Source organism: Gallus gallus, chromosome 30 (genome assembly GCF_016699485.2).
Source record: "Gallus gallus isolate bGalGal1 chromosome 30, bGalGal1.mat.broiler.GRCg7b, whole genome shotgun sequence".
Lineage (NCBI taxonomy): Eukaryota > Metazoa > Chordata > Aves > Galliformes > Phasianidae > Gallus > Gallus gallus.
Genome location: NC_052561.1, coordinates 220,976 through 240,564, shown reverse-complemented (window position 1 = coordinate 240,564; position 19,589 = coordinate 220,976). Strand labels below are relative to the sequence as shown.

Genomic DNA, 19,589 nt, shown 5'->3' with positions numbered 1-19,589 from the left:
ATGAACACACGTGGGTTGGCGCGCTGCGATGACGTCACGCGCCAGCGCCACACTCAAAAGGGCGGCTGCTGGATTTACCTTCCCCCTCCCCGACCGACCTTCCGAAGATGGCGGCGCCGTCAGGGCGCTCTCCGCCCCTTCCGCTGACGTCATCACAGAGAGGCGTCGGGAGGGTTTAAAGGGACCACGACCTCACGGGGCAGCCGCCGGGGCCGGAGCGGGGAGGGAAGAGATTGGTGAGGGCGGGGCGGGGGCAGGAGCGTTCCAAGGATGGGGTCTGTGCGGTGGGGGGCGGGGGGGGATGGATAATACCCCTCGGGGGGGCCCGGGAAGGGGTTTAGGGAGGGGTTAATGCGATGTGGAAAAGGGATGTGAGGGTGGGGAGAGGGCAGAACTGATTGGAGGAGAGCAATGTTAGCTTTGGTGGGGGAATATATGGATTCGGGGGGTGGGAATGTGGATTTTGGGGGGATATGTGGGTGTGGAGGGGGCGATATTAGCCCTGAGGGGTGATATTAGCCCCGGGGGGTGATGTATGTGTTTGGTGGGGGGGGTGTGGGGGGGGATCAGTATGGTCTGGGGGGAGTAATATTGAACCTGGGGGACGGATTTAATCTTGGGAGGGATATCAAATGCGGGGGGGGGGGGGGGGGGGGGGGCAGTATCAACCATGGGGTTATGGGGCTGTGTGGGGGCTCAGCACTACGGGGTGGGGCAGGAACCCTTGGGGGGGGGGGAGGGGGCGGGCACTGACACCCCATGGTGGGGGGGAATGGCACCGCATGGGCTGTTTATCCCACCCCCCCCCCCCCCCAGTGGCAATGGGTGACGCTGCCAATCCCGGTGCTGTCCGTGTGCCGATGGCACCGCCGCCTCTTGGGGGTGTCCTTGGGAAGGACGGGGGGGGGGGAAGGGGGGGGAGATGGCAGTGTCCCCTTTGGGTGCTGGGGGGGGGGGGTGACACGTGACGTGGGGACAGCAGAGGCCTCCGGGGCTGTTGCAACGCCTGGGACAGTTCCTCCCTGCGGGGACACAGAAGTCTTCCAACAGCCGCTCTGTTCTGTGCCACCCCACGCCATGGGGACACCTTGGGGTCACCCCACGCCACAGCCCCCCATGCATCCAACTGGGGTGGACGACCACCCCCAACCCAAACCCACCCTATTCCAATGGGCTGTTCCCACCCTGGGGACACCCGTGGGACACTCCGGGGTCACCTATGCATCCTATTGGGTTAGAAAAGCCAACCCCAACCCCAACCCCGACCCCAACTCACCCCATCTGCAGACGTCACCACGCCGTCACTATTCCCCGACGTCCCTTCCGTGTCCCCCCCCCCCCCCCAAGCTGTGTACCCCACGATGCCTTTATAATTTTCCCACTTCTTGGCAGATTTCTGCATGGGCGAAACCCCTCGGCGGATATGGGGCAGAGCGCGTTGGAGCCGCAGGAGGAGGCAGAGGTGGGGGACGTCCCCACGAGGTGACAGCCACCACCCCGTGTCCCCAGCCCTGTGGCTCAGCCTCTTGTCTCCGCAGGACGCGTCCCTGATGGCCACGCTGTCTGAGCTCTTTGCCGAGGAGCAGCTCTCCACCAGCACGGTGAGTCCCCTCCGAGGGCGCAGAGTTGTCTCCGTGCCCTCGGGGACAATGTGCACAGCCCAAGGGGATGCATACGTGTCCCCGTGATCTGGAAGTTTCAGTTCTGGATGGGGCTGAGGCGACTGAAAGTGATAAAGCTGCCACTGTGCTGTAGGGACACAGTCTGAACCCCGATGCTGAGTACCCCTAAGGGCACGCAAAGTTGTCCTCATTCCCCAGGGAACACCAGCTTGTCACCACGCCATTGGGGACAACGTCCCCAAGCACAGCCAAGGGGACACCAACTTGTCCCCGTGCTCCGAGGGATGCAAACTCGTCCCCACGCTTTTGGGGATGCTGAGCACCACCGAGGGACTGTTCACCTGTCCCCACACCCCGAGGGCCACTGTCCCTGCATGCCATCGGGGTGCAGGGACACGTGGGGGCCTCATCTTCCTCCCCAGGTGCTGTGGGCAATGCTCAGCGTCAGCCTCCTCACCGTTCTCTTTGCAATTGGCATCGTGCTGCTGGTCCGGCGGCTGCGCCTTAAGAGTGAGTAACGCCGGGAGGGGTGGCACAGAGGGACACTCTGATGCCACCCCGTGCCTCAGTTTCCCCCATGGAGGATTGGGCGTACGGGGGAGGTGAGAAGAGGGTGGCGCGTGGGGTGACGGCGCCGTCCCCTCCCCACCTTCCAGAGGTGCCTGCACAGGAGACGCCCAAATACCGCTTCCGAAAAAGGGACAAGATGCTGTTCTACGGGCGCAAGATCATGCGCAAAGTGAGGCTGGGGATGGCACCTCCCCGGTGTCACCGTGGGGTGACGCCCCCCGATGTCACCGCAGCTTGACATCGCGTCTCGGTGTGTGTCCCCCACCTCCCCCAGGTCTCCCAGTCCACCTCCTCGCTGGTGGACACCACCATTTCCAGCACCTCTCGGCCCCGCATGAAGAAGAAACTCAAAATGCTCAACATCGCCAAAAAGTGAGGCGCCCCGGGGTTGGTGGTGGTGGTGGTGGTGGTGGTGGCAGAGCTCGGTGTCACCTCGCTGTCCCCTCAGGTTCCTGCGCATCCAGAAGGAGCTGCCCACGCTGCAGCTGAAGGAGCCCCCGCCATCGGTGCTGGAAGCTGACCTGACCGAATTCGACGTGGCCAACTCCCACCTCCCCTCCGAGGTGCTCTACATGCTCAAAAACGTCCGGTGAGTCTCAGAACCGCCCTGGATTCACGTTCTGTCCCCGCTGTCCCCAACCCTAAAGCTGATGGTGACCCATCCCCGCCTCAAAGCTGTCTCCTGGGAGCTGGACCACAGGTGCTTCGTGCTCCGCATCTGCTGTTGCTATAGCAACGGGATGCGAGGTGGCATTGTGGTGCGGTGCCCATCAGCGTCACCTGCTGTCCCCATCCCCGCAGGGTGTTGGGACACTTTGAGAAGCCGCTGTTTCTGGAGCTCTGCAAGCACATGGTTTTCCAGCAGTGCCAGCAAGGGGATTACGTATTCCGACCCGGGCAGCCCGACACCAGCATCTACGTGCTGCAGGACGGCAAGCTGGAGCTGCTCCTCACCGAGCCGGTGTGGGGACGGGGACAGGATGGGGACAGGGGTGGGATGGGGGCACCACGGAGATGGGGCTGTGAAGAACGGAGGGATTTGTGCTGTGCAGGATGGAAAGGAGACTGTGATGAAAGAGGTGTTTCCTGGAGACAGCGTGCACAGCCTGCTCAGCATCCTCGATGTCATCACGGTACCAGCGCCACAGCTGTTCCCAAACCATCCCAAAGCTGTCCCCGACAGTTGTGGTGGTCCCCAGGGTCACCTAAAACTGATGGTGGCTGTCCTCAAGAATCCTAAGCCTGCTCATGGCCATCCCCAAACCCCTCCAAACCCAACCGTGGCCATCCCCAAACCCAACCGTGGTCATCCCCAAACCAACCATGGTCATCCTCTAACTGAAATCCAACCGTGGCCACCTCTAAACCTTTCCAAACCCAACCATGGCCATCTCTAAACCCTTCCAAACCCAACCATGGCCATCCCCAAACCCAAACCCAACCATGGCTATCCCCTAACCCAAACCCAACCATGGCCATCCCCTAACCCAAACCCAACCATGGCCATCCCCAAACCCAAAGACAACCATGGTCATCCTCTAACCCAAACCCAACCATGGCCATCCACTAACCCAAACCCAACCATGGCCCTTAAAATCCAACGACAGCCACCCCCAAACCGTTCCAATCCCAACCATGGCCTTCTCTAAACCCAACCGTGGCCATCTCCAAACACAACCACAGCCACCCCCCAAACCCCTCCTCCAAACCCAACCATGGCCATCCCTTAAGCCAAAACCAACCACAGCCGTCCCACAACCCAACCATGACCATTCCCAAACCGCACCACCCTGATCCTGTGAACGTCCCCCTATCCCCACTCCCAGCCAGGAGCCATTGCCGGACAGCAATGACACTGCCACCACTGCTGTCCCCTAGGGCCACCAGCGGCCATACCGTACGGTGTGTGCGCGGGCAGCAGAGGATTCAACGGTTCTCCGTTTGCCAGTTGAAGCCTTTTCAGCTGTCTTTGAGAAGTACCCCGAGAGCCTGGTGCGGGTGGTGCAGGTGAGCCCGACCCCGTGGGGGTGTCACCGGGGACGAGCAGGGGACAATAACACCTCCTTGTCCCCGCAGATCATCATGGTGCGCTTGCAGCGCGTCACCTTCCTGGCACTGCACAATTACCTGGGGCTGACGAATGAGCTTTTCAGCCACGTAAGCATGGAGGGGGGCCCTGAAAATAGGGATCCCCCACCGTAGGGGCAAAAGAGTCCTGGCTCCACTGTCTCCTTGTCCCTTTGCAGGAGATGCAGCCACTGCGGCTCTTCCCGCAGCCCAGCCATGCCACCCGCACCAGCCCTGTCCGCCATGGCAAGCGGGGGCTCGGCGCTGCTGAGGAGGGAAGGGAGAGACCAACGGAGCTGAGTAAGGTTCTGGACTCCCCCTGCCCCCACCCTACAGCAGGAAGGGGATCACAGCCATCTGTCCCTGCAGTTGAGCCGCTGAAAGCCGGAGTTCTGGATGCCCCTGCACCACCACTGCTGAGCCGCTGCATCTCCATGCCAGTGGATATCTCTGGTAGGTGGGGGGCTTGGAGGAAAGAGAGGGTTCCTTATCCCTGTGCATCGCCCCCCAGAGTACTGTGTCACTTGCTGAGGGTTGTGCATCCTCCCTTGGGTCACACATTTCCCCATGGGACCGTGCATCCTCCATAGGGTCACACACCCCCCCATGGGACCACGCATCCTCCATTGGGTCATACATCCCTCCGAGGGCTTGTGCATCCCTCTCTGGGGCTGTCCGTCCTCCATGGGGTGCTGTGTTCCCCCGTGGAGTTCTCCGTCCCCCATGGAGTTCTCCATCCTCCATATGGGGTTGTGCATCCCCTCTGGGTCATGCGTTCCCCCCTTCCTCGGCCTCATGCATGCCTCCCCCCAGTTCTCCCACCCCCATGTTTGCCCACCTTGTGCTGCTGGTGACCACCTGGTCCCCTCCCCGGTGGTACACAGGCATCCAGAAGGGTCCCCGCTCTGACTTTGACATGGCCTACGAGCGCGGACGCATCTCAGTATCGCTGCAGGAGGACAGCACCAGCCCCCTGGCTGCCTTCTCTCGGGTAGGTCTGGGTCCCCCACGTCCTCCTCAATCCACATCCACCCCAACGCCAACACCGGAGCTGTCCCTTGTCCTCGCAGTCCATCTCACACGAGCCCAAGGAACGTAAGTCGGTGACGGTGGAGGAGCAGCCATCGGGTATCTACAGGTACAGCTGTGAGGACGAGTCGGCCGCGGTGGACTGTCCCTTCGAGCCCTACCAGGGCCGTCAAACCAGCGCCATCTTCGAGGCTGCCAAGCAGGAGTTGGTCAAACTGATGAAGGTGGAGGTGAGGTCACCAACGGAGACGGCGCAGGGAGATCCCGGGGCCTCGGGGTGGTTTGGGGTCACCTCGTGGGGCCCCCCAGTACCTTGTGGTGGTCCCTGTGACTTCATGGTGGTCCCCCATTGCTTCATGGTGGGTCTCCGTCACTTCATGGTGGTCCCCTGTGGCCTCTTGGTGGTTCTGTTGCCCCATAGTGGTCCCCATCGTCTTGGGGGCCCCACTGTCTTGTGGTGGCCTCTGTGGCTTTTTCATGGTTCCCATCATCTTGTAGTGGCCCCATATGGATTTTTTATGGTCCCCATCATCTTGTGGTGGCCGCCTATGGCTTTTTCATGGCCCCCATCACCTTGTGGTGGCCCCCTATGGCTATTTCATGGCTTCCATCATTTTGTGGTGGCCCCCTATGGCTATTTCATGGCACCCATCTCGATACCTTTCTTTCCCCCAGGACCCTTCTCTGCTCAACAACCGTGTCTTGCTTCATCACGCCAAAGCTGGGACGGTTATTGCCCGTCAAGGGGACCAGGTAGGTCTGGGTTTTGGGGGAACGTTGCAGTGTCTCACTCCCCCTGCCCCACGTTTCCATGGGGTGCTGCTCCTCCTACCCCTGCCCTATGAGTCCTGGTGATGGAGCGCTGTTCCGGCAGGACGTGAGCCTCCACTTCGTGCTGTGGGGCTGCCTACATGTCTACCAGAGGATGATTGACAAGGCCGAAGATGTCTGCCTCTTCCTGACACAGCCTGGTGAGATGGTGGGGCAGCTGGCCGTGCTCACTGGAGAGCCCCTCATCTTCACCATCAAGGCCAACCGAGACTGTACCTTCCTCAAGATCTCCAAGTCAGACTTCTACGAGTGAGTCCCAGTGCCAACAGAGAGGGGGATTTGGGGGCAACGCTTCAGATCCATAGGGTGAACGCAGCTCAGCACCTATGGTGGCACTTCCTGGGGTCACCACCGTGTCCCTCAGCTGCTGTTGGTCTGTAGGATCATGCGGGAGCAGCCCAGCGTGGTGCTGAGCGTCGCCCACACCGTGGTCACCCGCATGTCACCCTTCGTGCGCCAAATGGACTTCGCCATCGATTGGATGGCGGTGGAAGCCGGCCGGGCGCTCTACAGGTGGGTGACCCACACTGTGGCTCAATGAGGACCCCACCATGGGGCTGACGTTCCCTTGGTGTCCCCAGGCAGGGTGACAAGTCAGACTGCACCTACATCGCGCTCAACGGGCGGCTCCGCTCCGTCATCCAGAAGGGCAGTGGCAAAAAGGAGCTCATTGGGGAGTACGGCCGCGGGGACCTGATTGGCGTGGTGAGAGCCGTGCAGGGCCAGAGGTGGGATGCCACGTCTTGGTGTTATGTCTGATCTGTGTGTCATCATCTCCAGGTGGAAGCACTTACCCGGCAACCCCGTGCCACCACGGTGCACGCGGTCCGGGACACGGAGCTGGCCAAGCTTCCCGAAGGCACCTTGAACAACATCAAGCGTCGGTACCCTCAGGTACAGCCAAAATCTTGCCCTGCTTTGGGGGAAAAACTGGGTTGTGCTGGGAGTCCCAACTGTATCCCCACAGTTGGATGGGTTAGTGGGATGGATCCGCTCTGAACCCAGAACAGGGAAGGGTTGAGCCATGTAACGCTGAAGGCTGCCCCAGGTGAAGCCGTGACGCCTCACCAATCTCAGAAGTATAGGATATTTTAGAGGTTGGAGAGATACTGGTGGCTGCAGCAGTGGCATTTAGGTGACTGCAGTGTGAAGGTGGTCACAGTATGGCAGTGGTCGCAGCGATGGCCATGGGGTGGAAGTGATGATGGTTCTGCATCGTGGTGGTGGCAGTGACACAGCCCCATGGCATGGCAATGGCCACGGTCTGGTGGTGCCCACGGCTCGATCCTGCTGAAATCTGGAGACCTGCCACGTTGGTGATGCCTGTCCCAGGGTCTGCGCATCCCTCTTGGGGAAGGAGCACGTCCGACATCCCAACTAATGGCTCTGATGCTCATTAAATCCATCTTAAAGAATTAAAGTAGCGGTTAAGGCTGGTGGAGGAGAAAGACTGGTGTCCTTTGGGGACGTTCTCCGAGATCCCCATGGTAGTCATGACAGCACCCGAAAACACCCATGGGATACTCTTCTGGTCTTGCTCCATGGTGCTGGTGTGTCTCTGGCCGAGGAACCTGTCCTGATGGCTGTCCCTGCTGTTGTCCCACAGGTTGTCACCCGTCTCATCCACCTCCTGAGCCAGAAGATCTTGGGAAACCTCCAGCAGCTCCGCGGCCCCTTCGCAGGTGGGTCCCAAAGGGACGGGGGACAACGAGGACAAGGTGATGAGGGGGTGAGACACCACACCACTGCATCTTCTTGCAGGCTCTGGTTTGGGCATGGCCTCCAGCTCGGAGCCCACCAACCCCACCAGCAACCTGTCAACGGTGGCGGTGCTGCCAGTGTGTGACGACGTGCCCACGGCTGCCTTCACCTTGGAGCTCAAGCACGCGCTGAATGCCATCGGTGAGCGCTGGCATGGCGGTGACCGCAGCACCGTGGTGACCATGAGGTGGAGGTGACCATGGTGTGGTGGTGACCACAGCCTCGTGACTCAGCGGTGGCCATGGAGTGGAGGTGGTTCTGTGTCATGGTGGTGACCGTGGCACAGCAGTGACCACAGCCCTGTGAGTCAGTGGTCATGGCTTGTGGTGACCAGAAGCCCAAGGCACTGTGGTGGCCACGCAGCAGTGGCAGCCGTGTCTTGGTGGTGACCACACAATAATGGTGAGCATGGCTTGGAGGTGGTGATGGTTACCATGTGGCGTTGTGGTGGCCATGCGATGGCGTTGACCGTGGTGACTGGAATGCCATGGCATGCTTAGTGGCCACACAGCAGTGGTGACCATGGCTTGGTGGTGTCTGGAGCCCCATGGCATGCTGGTGATCATAGATGATGGCAACCGTGTCAGGCTGGTGACTAGAGCCCCATAGCGTTGTGGTGGCCACACAAACGGTGGAAACTGTGGTTTGGTGGTGACCACAGCTACGTGACGCTGTGGTTGACCATATCCCCACCTCTCCCAGGTCCCACGCTGCTCCTCACCAGTGACATCATCCGCGCCCGACTTGGCTCCTCGGCACTGGACAGGTAACTCCCAGCAGAAGGGGCATCACCGGTGCCCCAGTGCCGTACCATCTGCCTCCTCCATCCCATTAGCATCCATGAGTACCGCCTGTCGGGCTGGCTGGCCCAGCAAGAAGACATCCATCGCATCGTGCTCTACCAAACCGACTGCACTCTGACGCCGTGGACCGTGCGCTGCATCCGGCAGGCGGACTGCATCCTCATTGTTGGGTTGGGTGACCAGGAGCCAGCGCTCGGAGAGGTGAGGGATGTGTGATGAGGTGGGCACGGCAGGTGGAACCCAATGCCAAATGGGTGGACGTGGCAGGGACAGCTCAACTCCAAATGGAGTGGACGTGACGTGGACAACCCAATGCTAAATGGGTAACGTGGATGGACAGCCCGACACCAAATGAGTGGACGTGGCCTAGACAGCCCAGTGCCAAACGGGGTGAACATGGTGTGGCAACCCAGTGCCAAATGGGTGGACCTGGCAGGAACAACTCAATGCTGAACGGGGTGGACGTGATGTGGACAACCCAATACCAAGCTGCTGGTGTTGTCCACAGCTGGAGCAGATGCTGGAGAACACGGCGGTGCGTGCACTGAAGCAGTTGGTTCTCCTGCACCGTGAGGATGGTCCCAGCCCATCGCGCACCGTTGAGTGGCTCAACATGCGGAGCTGGTGCTCGGGCCACCTGCACATCAAGTGCCCGCGCCGCGTCTTCTCCCGACGCAGCCCCGCCAAGCTGGTAGGTGCCACCGTGGTGCGTCCCCCACCCAAGCGTCCCCACGGCTCTGCTGCCATCACCACCAGTTGTTCTCCACCCCCAAGCGAGAGATGTACGAGAAGGTGTTCGCCAAGAGCGCCGATCGGCACAGCGACTTCTCCCGCTTGGCGCGGGTGCTCACCGGCAACACCATCGCCCTCGTTTTGGGTGGCGGCGGAGCCAGGTGGGCGCACCACGCGGTAGGATGGGTGACCCAGTGGGGCGGCTGACCCACGGCGCTGGTGACCGCTCTCATCCCTCTTTCTCTTTCCCGCCCCATCTCCTCTCCTCCCCCAGGGGCTGCTCCCACATCGGGGTGATCAAGGCGATGGAGGAGGCGGGGATCCCCATCGACATGGTTGGCGGCACCTCCATCGGATCCTTCATCGGCGCGCTGTACGCTGAGGAGCGCAGCGCCGTGCGCACCAAGCAGCGGGCACGCGAGTGGGCCAAGGTGGGCGCCACCCCCACCCGGGTGGGCACATGCACAGCGTCTGCGGTCACTCGGGGTGTTTCCAAAGCACTTCCTTCTTCTTTTTCTTGCTCTGCTTCCTCTTTTTCTTCTTCCTCCTTCTCTCATTTGTTTTTTCCTTTCTTCTTTCTTCTGCTCTCCTCTTCTTCTTTCTTCTGCTCTCCTCTTCTTCTTCCTTCTCCTACTCTCCTTCTTTCTCCTTTTCTCCTTCTTCCTCTGCTCCTTCTCCTTTCTTCTCCTCTTCCTTCTTTATCTTCCTCCTCTTCCACCTTTCTTCTCTTTCTTCTCTCCTTCTCCTCTCTCCTCCTCTCCTTCTTCTTCCTCCTTCTTTCTCCCCTTCCTCATCTTCTTCCTTCCTCCTCTCCTTCTGCCTCCTTCTAATCCTCCTTCTTCCTCCTCCTCCTCTTCCTCCCCCTCCAGTGCATGAATTCGGTGTTTGCGACCGTCCTGGACCTCACTTACCCCATCACCTCCATGTTTTCGGGCTCAGCCTTCAACGCCAGCATCAACAAAGTTTTCCAGGACAAGCAGATCGAGGTGGGCTGTACCCCAATGTGGGGTCCCAGTTGTCTCCCCCTCACCACACCGCCACTGTCCCCACAGTGTCACCCACCTCGTCTTGTCCCCGCAGGACCTTTGGCTTCCTTACTTCAACGTCACAACAGACATCACGGCCTCAGCCATGCGGGTGCACACGGATGGTAAGAGCCCCCCAGAGAACTGGGGACGCTCCTTGGCACCACCATATCTCCTCACTGGAACCCCAAAAACGTTGTCACTGTCACCTGGACAGTGGTGGTGTCCCAGTGCTGGTGACCAGCAAGGCTCAGCTCCACACCGGAGCCTGGCGATTTCCCATGTCCCAGGTGGGGACAGGGACAGATCTGGGATGCAGAGCTGCAACCCACCCCAGTGTGCACATCTCCTCTAACACGTCCGCTCACCACTAACCCCAGTAACCCTCACTCACAGCATGGGGGTGTGGGGCTGTCCTGCTGGGGACACTGTGGGGGCGGTGGGGACAATCTGGTGGTGGTGAAGGGGATGTAACGGTGGGGACGATGTGGTGATGGTGATGGAGATGTCATGATGGGGATAGTATGTTGGTGGTGATGGGGACAACACAGTGGCGGTGGTGGGGACATCATGGTGAGGACCATGTGCTGATGGTGGTGGGGTCCGTGTGGTGGCAGTGATGGGGACAACGCAGTGGTGGTGATGGGGACGTCATGACGAGGGGGACAATGTGGCGATGGTGGTGGGGACTGTGCGGTGGCGGTGATGGGGACGATGCGGTGGCTGCCCCTCATCCTTGCCTGGTGCCAGAGCTCACCTGGGACATTGAGCCGTCCATGGGGCGAACGCGGTGGCTTGTAGGCAGCCTGGCTCCCTCCCCACCCTCTCCTCTAACACCAACTAATCCCCGCTCACCACCCCTAATCCTTCCCCAGCCCACTGTGGACAGAGTGCTTTCCCCACCACGACTCTCTCCCGGTGCTGAAATCACATCACCTGCCCCGGGGCTTTGTGCCCATCCCACCCCCCCCATGCCCATGACCATTCCTCTCCCTCCGGCAGGCAGTCTTTGGCGTTACATCCGAGCCAGTGCCTCCTATACCCCCTACCTGCCTCCGCTCTGCGACCCCAAGGACAGCCACTGCCTCGTGGACGGCTGCTATGTTAACAATGTCCCAGGTCAGCATCTCCCTCTCCGGGGCCATCGGCCCCCTCCAGAAACGCTCCTTTTTTTTTTCCCCTCAAGAAAACAAACAAACAAACAAACAAAAAAAAATCACACATATCCCATTCCAGGTGGAGCTTTGCAAACGGCCCCTCTGCCACCCATGGGTGCCCACTGGACCCCCGTGGGGTGCAGACATCCCTGGGCAAGGGCAGGGGTGAGGGGCAGCCCCCTGGGGGGCTCAGGCAGGCACGGGGCAAGCCGTGCTCACTGCAATTGTTCCCCGCCGGTGCAGGCTCGCTCTGGCGGTACGTGCGAGCCAGCATGACCCTATCTGGGTACCTGCCACCCCTCTGCGACCCCAAGGACGGCAACTTGCTGATGGACGGGGGTTACATCAACAACCTGCCAGGCAAGTAGCATCCCACCGCCCTCACTGGGTCCGGTCCCGGTGGTGAGCAGTTGGGTTGGGGCCACGTGGCCACCACGGGATGGGGCTTCAGTGCTCTTCAAGCTACTGTTGAGGCTGGATTTGGGCCGTCCAGCTTGGTTTTGAGTTGCCTGTTGGTTTCTTCAGTGTCGGCTGCCCTCTTGGGGCATCTTCTTCCTCATTCCTGTGCAAAAGGTGCCCATCCATCTTGCGTTGGCTTTTGGTCACCGGGTCCAGCCCCGGTGGTGGGCAGTTGGGTTGGGACCGTGTGGCCACCACGGGATGGGGCTTCAGTGCTCTTCAAGGCGACGCTGAGGCTGGATTTGGGCTGTCCCACCTACTTTTGACTTGCCTGTTCGTGTCTTCAGTGTTGGGTGCCCTCCTGGGGCATCTTCATCCTTGTTCCTGTGCAAAAGGTGTCCGTCCATCTTGCACTGGGTCTTGTTGGCCCCTGCTTCCAAGGATATCTTCATGCTTCTTGGCATACAGGATGCAGCCCTTCATCTTGCGTCTTCTCTTAGCGATAGGTGTCCGTCCTCTCATCATCCTACGTGCACAAAAAACATCCCTCCGTGTTGCATCATCTCTTGGTGTCCTTTGGCATTGGGTGCTCTCCTGCACTCCTTCCCCACTTCCATCCAACTTGCATCCTCCTCTCCTGATGTCCGTGGCACCACGTGCCTTCCCAGGGCAACTCCATCCTCCTGCATGTGCCAGCCACCTCCCTCCATCCTGCATCATCTCTAGGTGTCCTTAGCACTGGGTGCCCTCTTTGGGCATCTGTGTCCTTCGTATGACAAGACATGGCCATCTATTTTCTGAACACCTGTTGGTGTCTTCAGCACCAGATGCCCTTCATGCTGCGTGTGGCATTTCCCACCACCTCACGGTGTCTTTGACACCTCATGTCCTCCCCAGGACATTTCCATCCTCCACTTGCCACCTCCCTCTGTCCTACGCCATCTGCTGGGTGCCCTCCTGGGGCATCTTTGTGCTCCTTCACGTGCAGCCATCCTGAATCATGTTTCTTGGTGTCTTTGGCACCAAGTGCTCTTCTGGAGCATCTCCATCCTCCTCACATGCAAGCCAGCTTCCTCCCCACTACATCACCATCTCTTGATGCTCTCAGCTCCAATTGTCCCCCGGGGCACCTCCGTCCTCCTCCCTGTTCAACCCTTCCCCATCCACCTTGCATCATCTCCTGGTATCCTCAGCACTGCGTATCTTCCTGGGGTTCCTCCACATTTACAGACACCGCAGCTTGCCTGCTTCCTTCCATCACCCCTACACGTGCATCGCTGCTCTGCTCCCCACCAGCACGTTGTGCCCTCAAATCCAATGCCCGTGGGACACTGTTTGTCCCCCCACTGGCCCCGGCATGACTTTGCTGTCTGGCCCATGGTTGGGAATGGTCCTTTGCCCTGCTCCGCTTCTGCCACCGCTTCTCATGGGGGAAACCGTGGAGCTGCCGACCCATCTTCCTCCTTCCCCACCCTTACAGCTGACATCGCCCGCAACATGGGTGCCAAGACGGTGATTGCCATCGACGTGGGCAGCCAGGACGAGACGGACCTGTGCAACTACGGGGACAGCCTGTCGGGCTGGTGGCTGCTCTGGAAGCGCCTCAACCCTTGGGCTGAAAAAGTCAAGGTGAGGAGTAACGGAACATGGAGGACACCCATGGGGACACCCGTGGGGACACCCGTGGGGACAGCCATGGGGACAGCGCAGGGTGCTGAACACCCCATCCTGGCAGGTGCCCGACATGGCAGAGATCCAGTCGCGGTTGGCGTATGTGTCGTGCGTGCGGCAGCTGGAGGTGGTGAAGTCCAGCTCGTACTGTGAGTACATCCGACCCCCGATCGACCGCTTCAAGACGATGGATTTCGGCAAGTTCGATGAGATCTATGTGAGTCGGGGACGAGGAGGCTGGCGGGGTGGCTTTGGACCATCAATGGGGCATCCCACGTCGTGGGTTGGTGGGTTCTTCAGCCATCATTTGGGGTGTCCTGGTCATGAACAGGGTGTCCTGGCCGCGAATGGGGTGCCCAGATATGAATGGAGGCGTCCTGGCCACCTGTTGAGCACCCAGGTCGTTAACCGTGTGCGTCCTGGTCATCAGGTTTCATCAACCAGCTATGAGTTGGGCGCCCCAACCACCATTTAGGGTGTTTTGGCCCGTCGGTTATGGTGCCCAGGTCACTGGGTTGGTTGCCCCAGCCATTAACAAGGTACACCAGGCCACCATTTGTGGTGTCCCGACCATTGCTTGTGTGCTCTGACTATTAATGTGGTGACTGAACTATCATCTAGGCTTGTCCAGACCATCATCTGCGGTGCCCAAGCCATCAATGGCAGTGTCCTGGCCATCATTTGAGGTGCTTGGGTCATCATTCGTGGTCCCCATGTCATCATCTAAGGTTTCCTGACCACTGTTTGGGTGCCCCAGGCAAAAGTTGGGTGCCCTTTACCATTGGTTGGAATGTCATTGCCGTGAGTTGGGATGCCATAGCCATCATCTGAGTGCTTGGGCCATCCTTTGAGCCATCCAAAGCCATCATTTGGCGTAGCCAGGCCACCAACGGGCTGTGGCCACTCTCCCCACAGGATGTGGGCTACCAGCATGGCAAGGTGGTCTTTGATGGCTGGAGTCGGGGTGACATCATTGAGAAGATGGTGAAGGACCGGCGCTCGGCTGACTTCTATGAGAGCAAACGCATGGACGTGAGTAGGGTGGCACCAGGGTCTGTGGGCAACGGGGGGTGCGTGGGGACCTGTCCCAGGGCACCCATCCTCCTGCCCCCGTGGACCACACCACTCCTCTCCATCTCGCCCCCCTTCTTCTTCCATCCATTTGTCCCTTCCTTGGTCCATCCACACGTCCCCTCCCTGGCCCCACTTCCCATCCCCTGTCACCCCTGAACAACCCTCGTCCCTCTTTGTCCCCTTCCACCCCATCACCCATCTCACGTCCCCCTTCCTCACCCTTCTCCCATTTGGGGGTTACATCTGACGGACCCCTGTTTCCCCCCATAGGTGCTCACGTACCCCAGTGCTGGTTTCACAGACCTGGCAGAGATCATCTCCCGCATTGAGCCCGCCAAGCCCTACCCATCGGATGGATACGCGGATGGTGAGCACCCATCCCACACGGTGGGGCTGGGGGCTGCATCCTGGCCCCAAACCCCCTGTTCCCTCCCTTCTGCTCCCCTAGAGGAGTCTGACTACCTCACCGAGTACGAGGACGAGGGGCCGGAGCTGTCGCGGGGCGAGGAGGAGGCGTTCGCCCCAACCGAGTGGCCTGGAGCCGGCGTGACAGAGGCTGTGAGTGCCCCTGGCCACAGAGACCCTCCAAAATGGGGTGACCCCAGGCTTGGGGCTCCCAATGGTGCCCTTACCTCACATGTGGGGGTTCATGGGGCGAGTCCTGTCCCCAGGTTGTGGAGAACCTCTGAAATGGGGTGCCCTGGGGGTTCCCCATCCTGGTATCCTCATCCCCACGTCCCTATCCAAGTGTCCCCATCCCAGTGTCCCTACACAAATGTCACCATCCCAGTGCCACTATCCTAGTGTCCCCACCCCTGCATCCCCATCCTGACATCCCCATCCCGGCGTCCCTGTCCTAATATCTGTGTCCTAGCGTCCCCATCTTGGTATCCCTGTTCCGGTGTCCCTATCTTGGTGACCCCATCCTAATGTCCCTACCTCGGTGACCCCATCCCAATGTCCCCATTCCGCAGTTCTCATCCTGCTGTCCTTTCCCCAAGTGTCCCCTTTCCAGAGTCTCAATTCCAATGTCCCCATCCTGATGTCCCCATCCCAACGTCTCCATCCCAGTGTCCCCATCCTGATGTCCCCATCCCAACGTCCCCATTCCACTATCCCCTTCCCAGTGTCCCCATCCCAACGTCCCCATCCCAGTGTCCCCATCCTGATGTCCCCATCCTGATGTCCCCATCCCAACGTCCCCATTCCGCTATCCCCATCCCAGTGTCCCCGTCCCGATGTCCCCATCCCAGTGTCCCCGTCCTGATGTCCCCATCCCAACGTCCCCATCCTGATGTCCCCATCCTGATGTCCCCATTCCACTATCCCCATCCCAGTGTCCCCATCCTGATGTCCCCATCCCAACGTCCCCATTCCGCTATCCCCATCCCAGTGTCCCCATCCTGATGTCCCCATTACAACGTCCCCATTTCGCTATCCCCATCCTGATGTCCCCATCCCAACGTCCCCATTCCACTATCCCCATCCCAGTGTCCCCATCCCAGTGTCCCCATCCCAACGTCCCCATTCCGCTATCCCCATCCTGATGTCCCCATCCCAACGTCCCCATCCCAGTGTCCCCATCCTGATGTCCCCATCCCAATGTCCCCATTCCGCTATCCCCATCCCAGTGTCCCCATCCCAACGTCCCCATCCCAACGTCCCCATCCTGATGTCCCCATCCCAACGTCCCCATTCCACTATCCCCATCCCAGTGTCCCCATCCTGATGTCCCCATCCCAACGTCCCCATCCCAACGTCCTCATTCCACTATCCCCATCCCAGTGTCCCCATCCTGATGTCCCCATCCCAACGTCCCCATTCCGCTATCCCCATCCCAGTGTCCCCATCCTGATGTCCCCATCCCAGTGTCCCCATCCTGATGTCCCCACCCCAGTGTCCCCCACACGTCCCCTCTCTCCTCAGGAGGACGAGAAGACCCTGCGGCACCGCCCCAGCCCGGCTCAGCCCTCCTCTGTGCCCCCCATCTGAGCCCGGAAGGCACCGAAGGACCCCAACATCCCCCAGGCGCTGCCCCCGGCATCACCTCCGCGCCCCGGGGCCCCCCACCCCTCTTTGTGGCTGCTTCCCCACCCAGGGCTGTCCCCACTGCCATCCCCAAGCTGGGGGGCCACGGGAGGTGAGGGGGGGGCTCCCAGGACCCTCCTTTTCCCCCCATCCTGCACTGTTGCACTGGCCCAAACCCCCCCCTCCGAGGCCCCGCGTTGCTGCAGGACCCACCTCGTGGCGGGGGGGGGGGGGGAACGACTGCTGGATATTTTCTGTTGGTTTTGTTCCGTTTCGGTTTTGTTTTGTTTTGTTTTTTTTTTAATTATTCTTATTTAAAAACGAGCCCAGCGTTGTTTGTCCGGGCGGGGGGTGAAACGGGGGGACAGTGAGCACCGGGTGACACCCCACAGCACCCCACAGCACCACCCCATAGTGGGTAACCCTCTATGGGACAGCCACCACTGCTTTGGGACACCTGGTACCACTATGGGGCAGCCACCACTGCCATGGGACAGCTGTCACCTCTATGGGACTGCCACCACTGCCATGGGACAGGTGTCAGCACTATGGGACACCTGGTACCACTATGGGACTGCCACCACTGCCATGGGGCAGCTGTCACCTCTATGGGACTGCCACCACTGCCATGGGACAGCTGTCAGCACTATGGGACACCTGGTACCACTATGGGACACCTGGTACCACTATGGGACTGCCACCACTGCCATGGGGCAGCTGTCACCTCTATGGGGCAGCCACCACTGCCTTGGGACACCCAGCATGGCCATGGGACAGCTGTCACCACTATGGGACACCTGGTACCACTATGGGACTGCCACCACTGCCATGGGACAGCTGTCACCTCTATGGGACAGCCACCACTGCCATGGGACACCCAGCACGGCCATGGGACAGCTGTCACCACTATGGGACACCTGGTACCACTATGGGGCAGCCACCACTGACATGGGACAGCTGTCACCTCTATGGGGCAGCCACCACTGCCATGGGACACCTGTCACCACTATAGGGCAGCCACCACTGCTTTGGGACAGCTGTCACCTCTATGGGGCAGCAACCACTGCCATGGGACAGCTGTCACCTCTATGGGGCAGCCACCACTGCCTTGGGACAGCTGTCACCTCTATATGGCAGCCACCTCTATGGGGCAGCCTCTATGTCACCTCTATGGGGCAGCCACCACTGCCATGGGACAGCTGACACCTCTATGGGGCAGCCACCACTGCCTTGGGACAGCTGTCACCACTATGGGACAGCTGGTACCTCTATGGGGCAGCCACCACTGCCATGGGACATCCAGCACGGCCATGGGACAGCTGGCAACACTGTGGGACACAGTGCAGCCATGGGACGCCCATCACCCCACAGAGCGCCCATCATCACCCCACAGAGCGCCCATCACCCCACAGAGCACCCATCACCCCACAGAGCGCCCATCACCCATCACCCCACAGAGCGCCCATCACCCCACAGAGCGCCCATCACCCCACAGAGTACCCATCATCACCCCACAGAGCGCCCATCACCCCACAGAGTACCCATCATCACCCCACAGAGCACCCATCACCCCACAGAGCACCCATCATCACCCCACAGAGCACCCATCACCCCACAGAGCACCCATCATCACCCCACAGAGCACCCATCACCCCACAGAGCGCCCATCACCCCACAGAGCACCCATCATCACCCCACAGAGCGCCCATCACCCCACAGAGCACCCATCATCACCCCACAGAGCGCCCATCACCCCACAGAGCACCCATCATCACCCCACAGAGCACCCATCACCCCACAGAGCGCCCATCATCACCCCACAGAGCGCCCATCACCCCACAGAGCGCCCATCATCACCCCACAGAGCGCCCATCACCCCACAGAGCGCCCATCAGCACCCCACGGAGCGCCCATCACCCCACAGAGCGCCCATCACCCCACAGAGCACCCATCACCCCACAGAGCGCCCATCACCCCACAGAGCGCCCATCATCACTCCACAGAGCGCCCATCATCACCCCACAGAGCACCCATCATCACCCCACAGAGCACCCATCACCCCACAGAGCACCCATCATCACCCCACAGAGCGCCCATCACCCCACAGAGCACCCATCATCACCCCACAGAGCGCCCATCACCCCACAGAGCACCCATCATCACCCCACAGAGCGCCCATCACCCCACAGAGCACCCATCATCACCCCACAGAGCACCCATCACCCCACAGAGCGCCCATCACCCCACAGAGCGCCCATCATCACCCCACAGAGCACCCATCACCCATCACCCCACAGAGCATCCATCACCCCACAGAGTGCCCATCACCCCACAGAGCGCCCATCGCCCATCACCCATCACCCCACAGAGCGCCCATCACCCCACAGAGCACCCATCATCACCCCACAGAGCGCCCATCACCCATCACCCCACAGAGCGCCCATCACCCCACAGAGCGCCCATCACCCATCACCCCACAGAGCGCCCATCACCCCACACCCCGCGGTGGTGCCCCATTATCCGGGTGCTGTGGCTGAGGCTGACGGATGCTGATAGCACCCAGCTCTTCCTGCAGAGCCCAGGGGGGTGTCCCGTCCCCTGTCCCCTCTCCCCCTTCCCCCCCCCCCGGGCCCCCTCTGTCACCCTTGGGGACACAGTGGGTGCTGGGCTGGGTGTGGGCGCACAGCGGGGGACGTGCTGGACATGGGGACATCATCATGGATGTTGGCACGGGGACACCGCAGGCTTGGGGACATCGTGGGCACGGGGACACCCCGGGGATGGCAGCGGACGCTCCCTGGGGATGGGGACACTTCGGAC

General features: G+C 60.6%; 1 protein-coding gene and 2 long non-coding RNA genes across 24 annotated transcripts; 1 reads left to right on the top strand and 2 right to left on the bottom strand.

Annotated features, from left to right (window-relative positions):
- Positions 1 to 154: 154 nt before the first annotated feature.
- PNPLA6 (patatin like phospholipase domain containing 6) lies at positions 155 to 17,093 on the top strand. Of its 21 annotated transcripts, XM_040653917.2 has the most exons (37): positions 206 to 275; positions 1,393 to 1,462; positions 1,539 to 1,601; positions 2,045 to 2,132; positions 2,279 to 2,361; positions 2,467 to 2,564; positions 2,641 to 2,781; positions 2,994 to 3,153; positions 3,245 to 3,325; positions 4,071 to 4,199; positions 4,269 to 4,349; positions 4,439 to 4,559; positions 4,629 to 4,712; positions 5,144 to 5,250; positions 5,330 to 5,518; positions 5,964 to 6,041; positions 6,163 to 6,368; positions 6,501 to 6,632; positions 6,701 to 6,824; positions 6,900 to 7,013; positions 7,726 to 7,801; positions 7,881 to 8,021; positions 8,583 to 8,646; positions 8,716 to 8,884; positions 9,192 to 9,374; positions 9,458 to 9,576; positions 9,690 to 9,846; positions 10,285 to 10,401; positions 10,496 to 10,565; positions 11,443 to 11,559; positions 11,841 to 11,957; positions 13,477 to 13,625; positions 13,732 to 13,884; positions 14,583 to 14,699; positions 15,012 to 15,108; positions 15,190 to 15,299; positions 16,668 to 17,093. In XM_040653917.2, exons 1-37 carry the CDS (start codon positions 271 to 273, stop codon positions 16,731 to 16,733), a joined length of 4,176 nt encoding a protein of 1,391 aa, XP_040509851.1. In that variant the 5' UTR covers positions 206 to 270; the 3' UTR covers positions 16,734 to 17,093.
- Positions 11,649 to 14,588, bottom strand: LOC121107797. Its single transcript, XR_005842208.2, has 2 exons — positions 14,447 to 14,588; positions 11,649 to 14,052 (listed from the first exon to the last, which is right to left on the bottom strand). It is a non-coding gene; the product is annotated as an uncharacterized LOC121107797 (long non-coding RNA).
- On the bottom strand, positions 17,036 to 18,429 carry LOC121107796. Of its 2 annotated transcripts, none has more exons than XR_005842207.2 (2): positions 17,374 to 18,429; positions 17,036 to 17,273 (listed from the first exon to the last, which is right to left on the bottom strand). It is a non-coding gene; the product is annotated as an uncharacterized LOC121107796 (long non-coding RNA). The 2 variants fall into 2 exon arrangements; XR_005842206.2 differs by having other exon boundaries at positions 17,434 to 18,429.
- Positions 18,430 to 19,589: the final 1,160 nt, after the last annotated feature.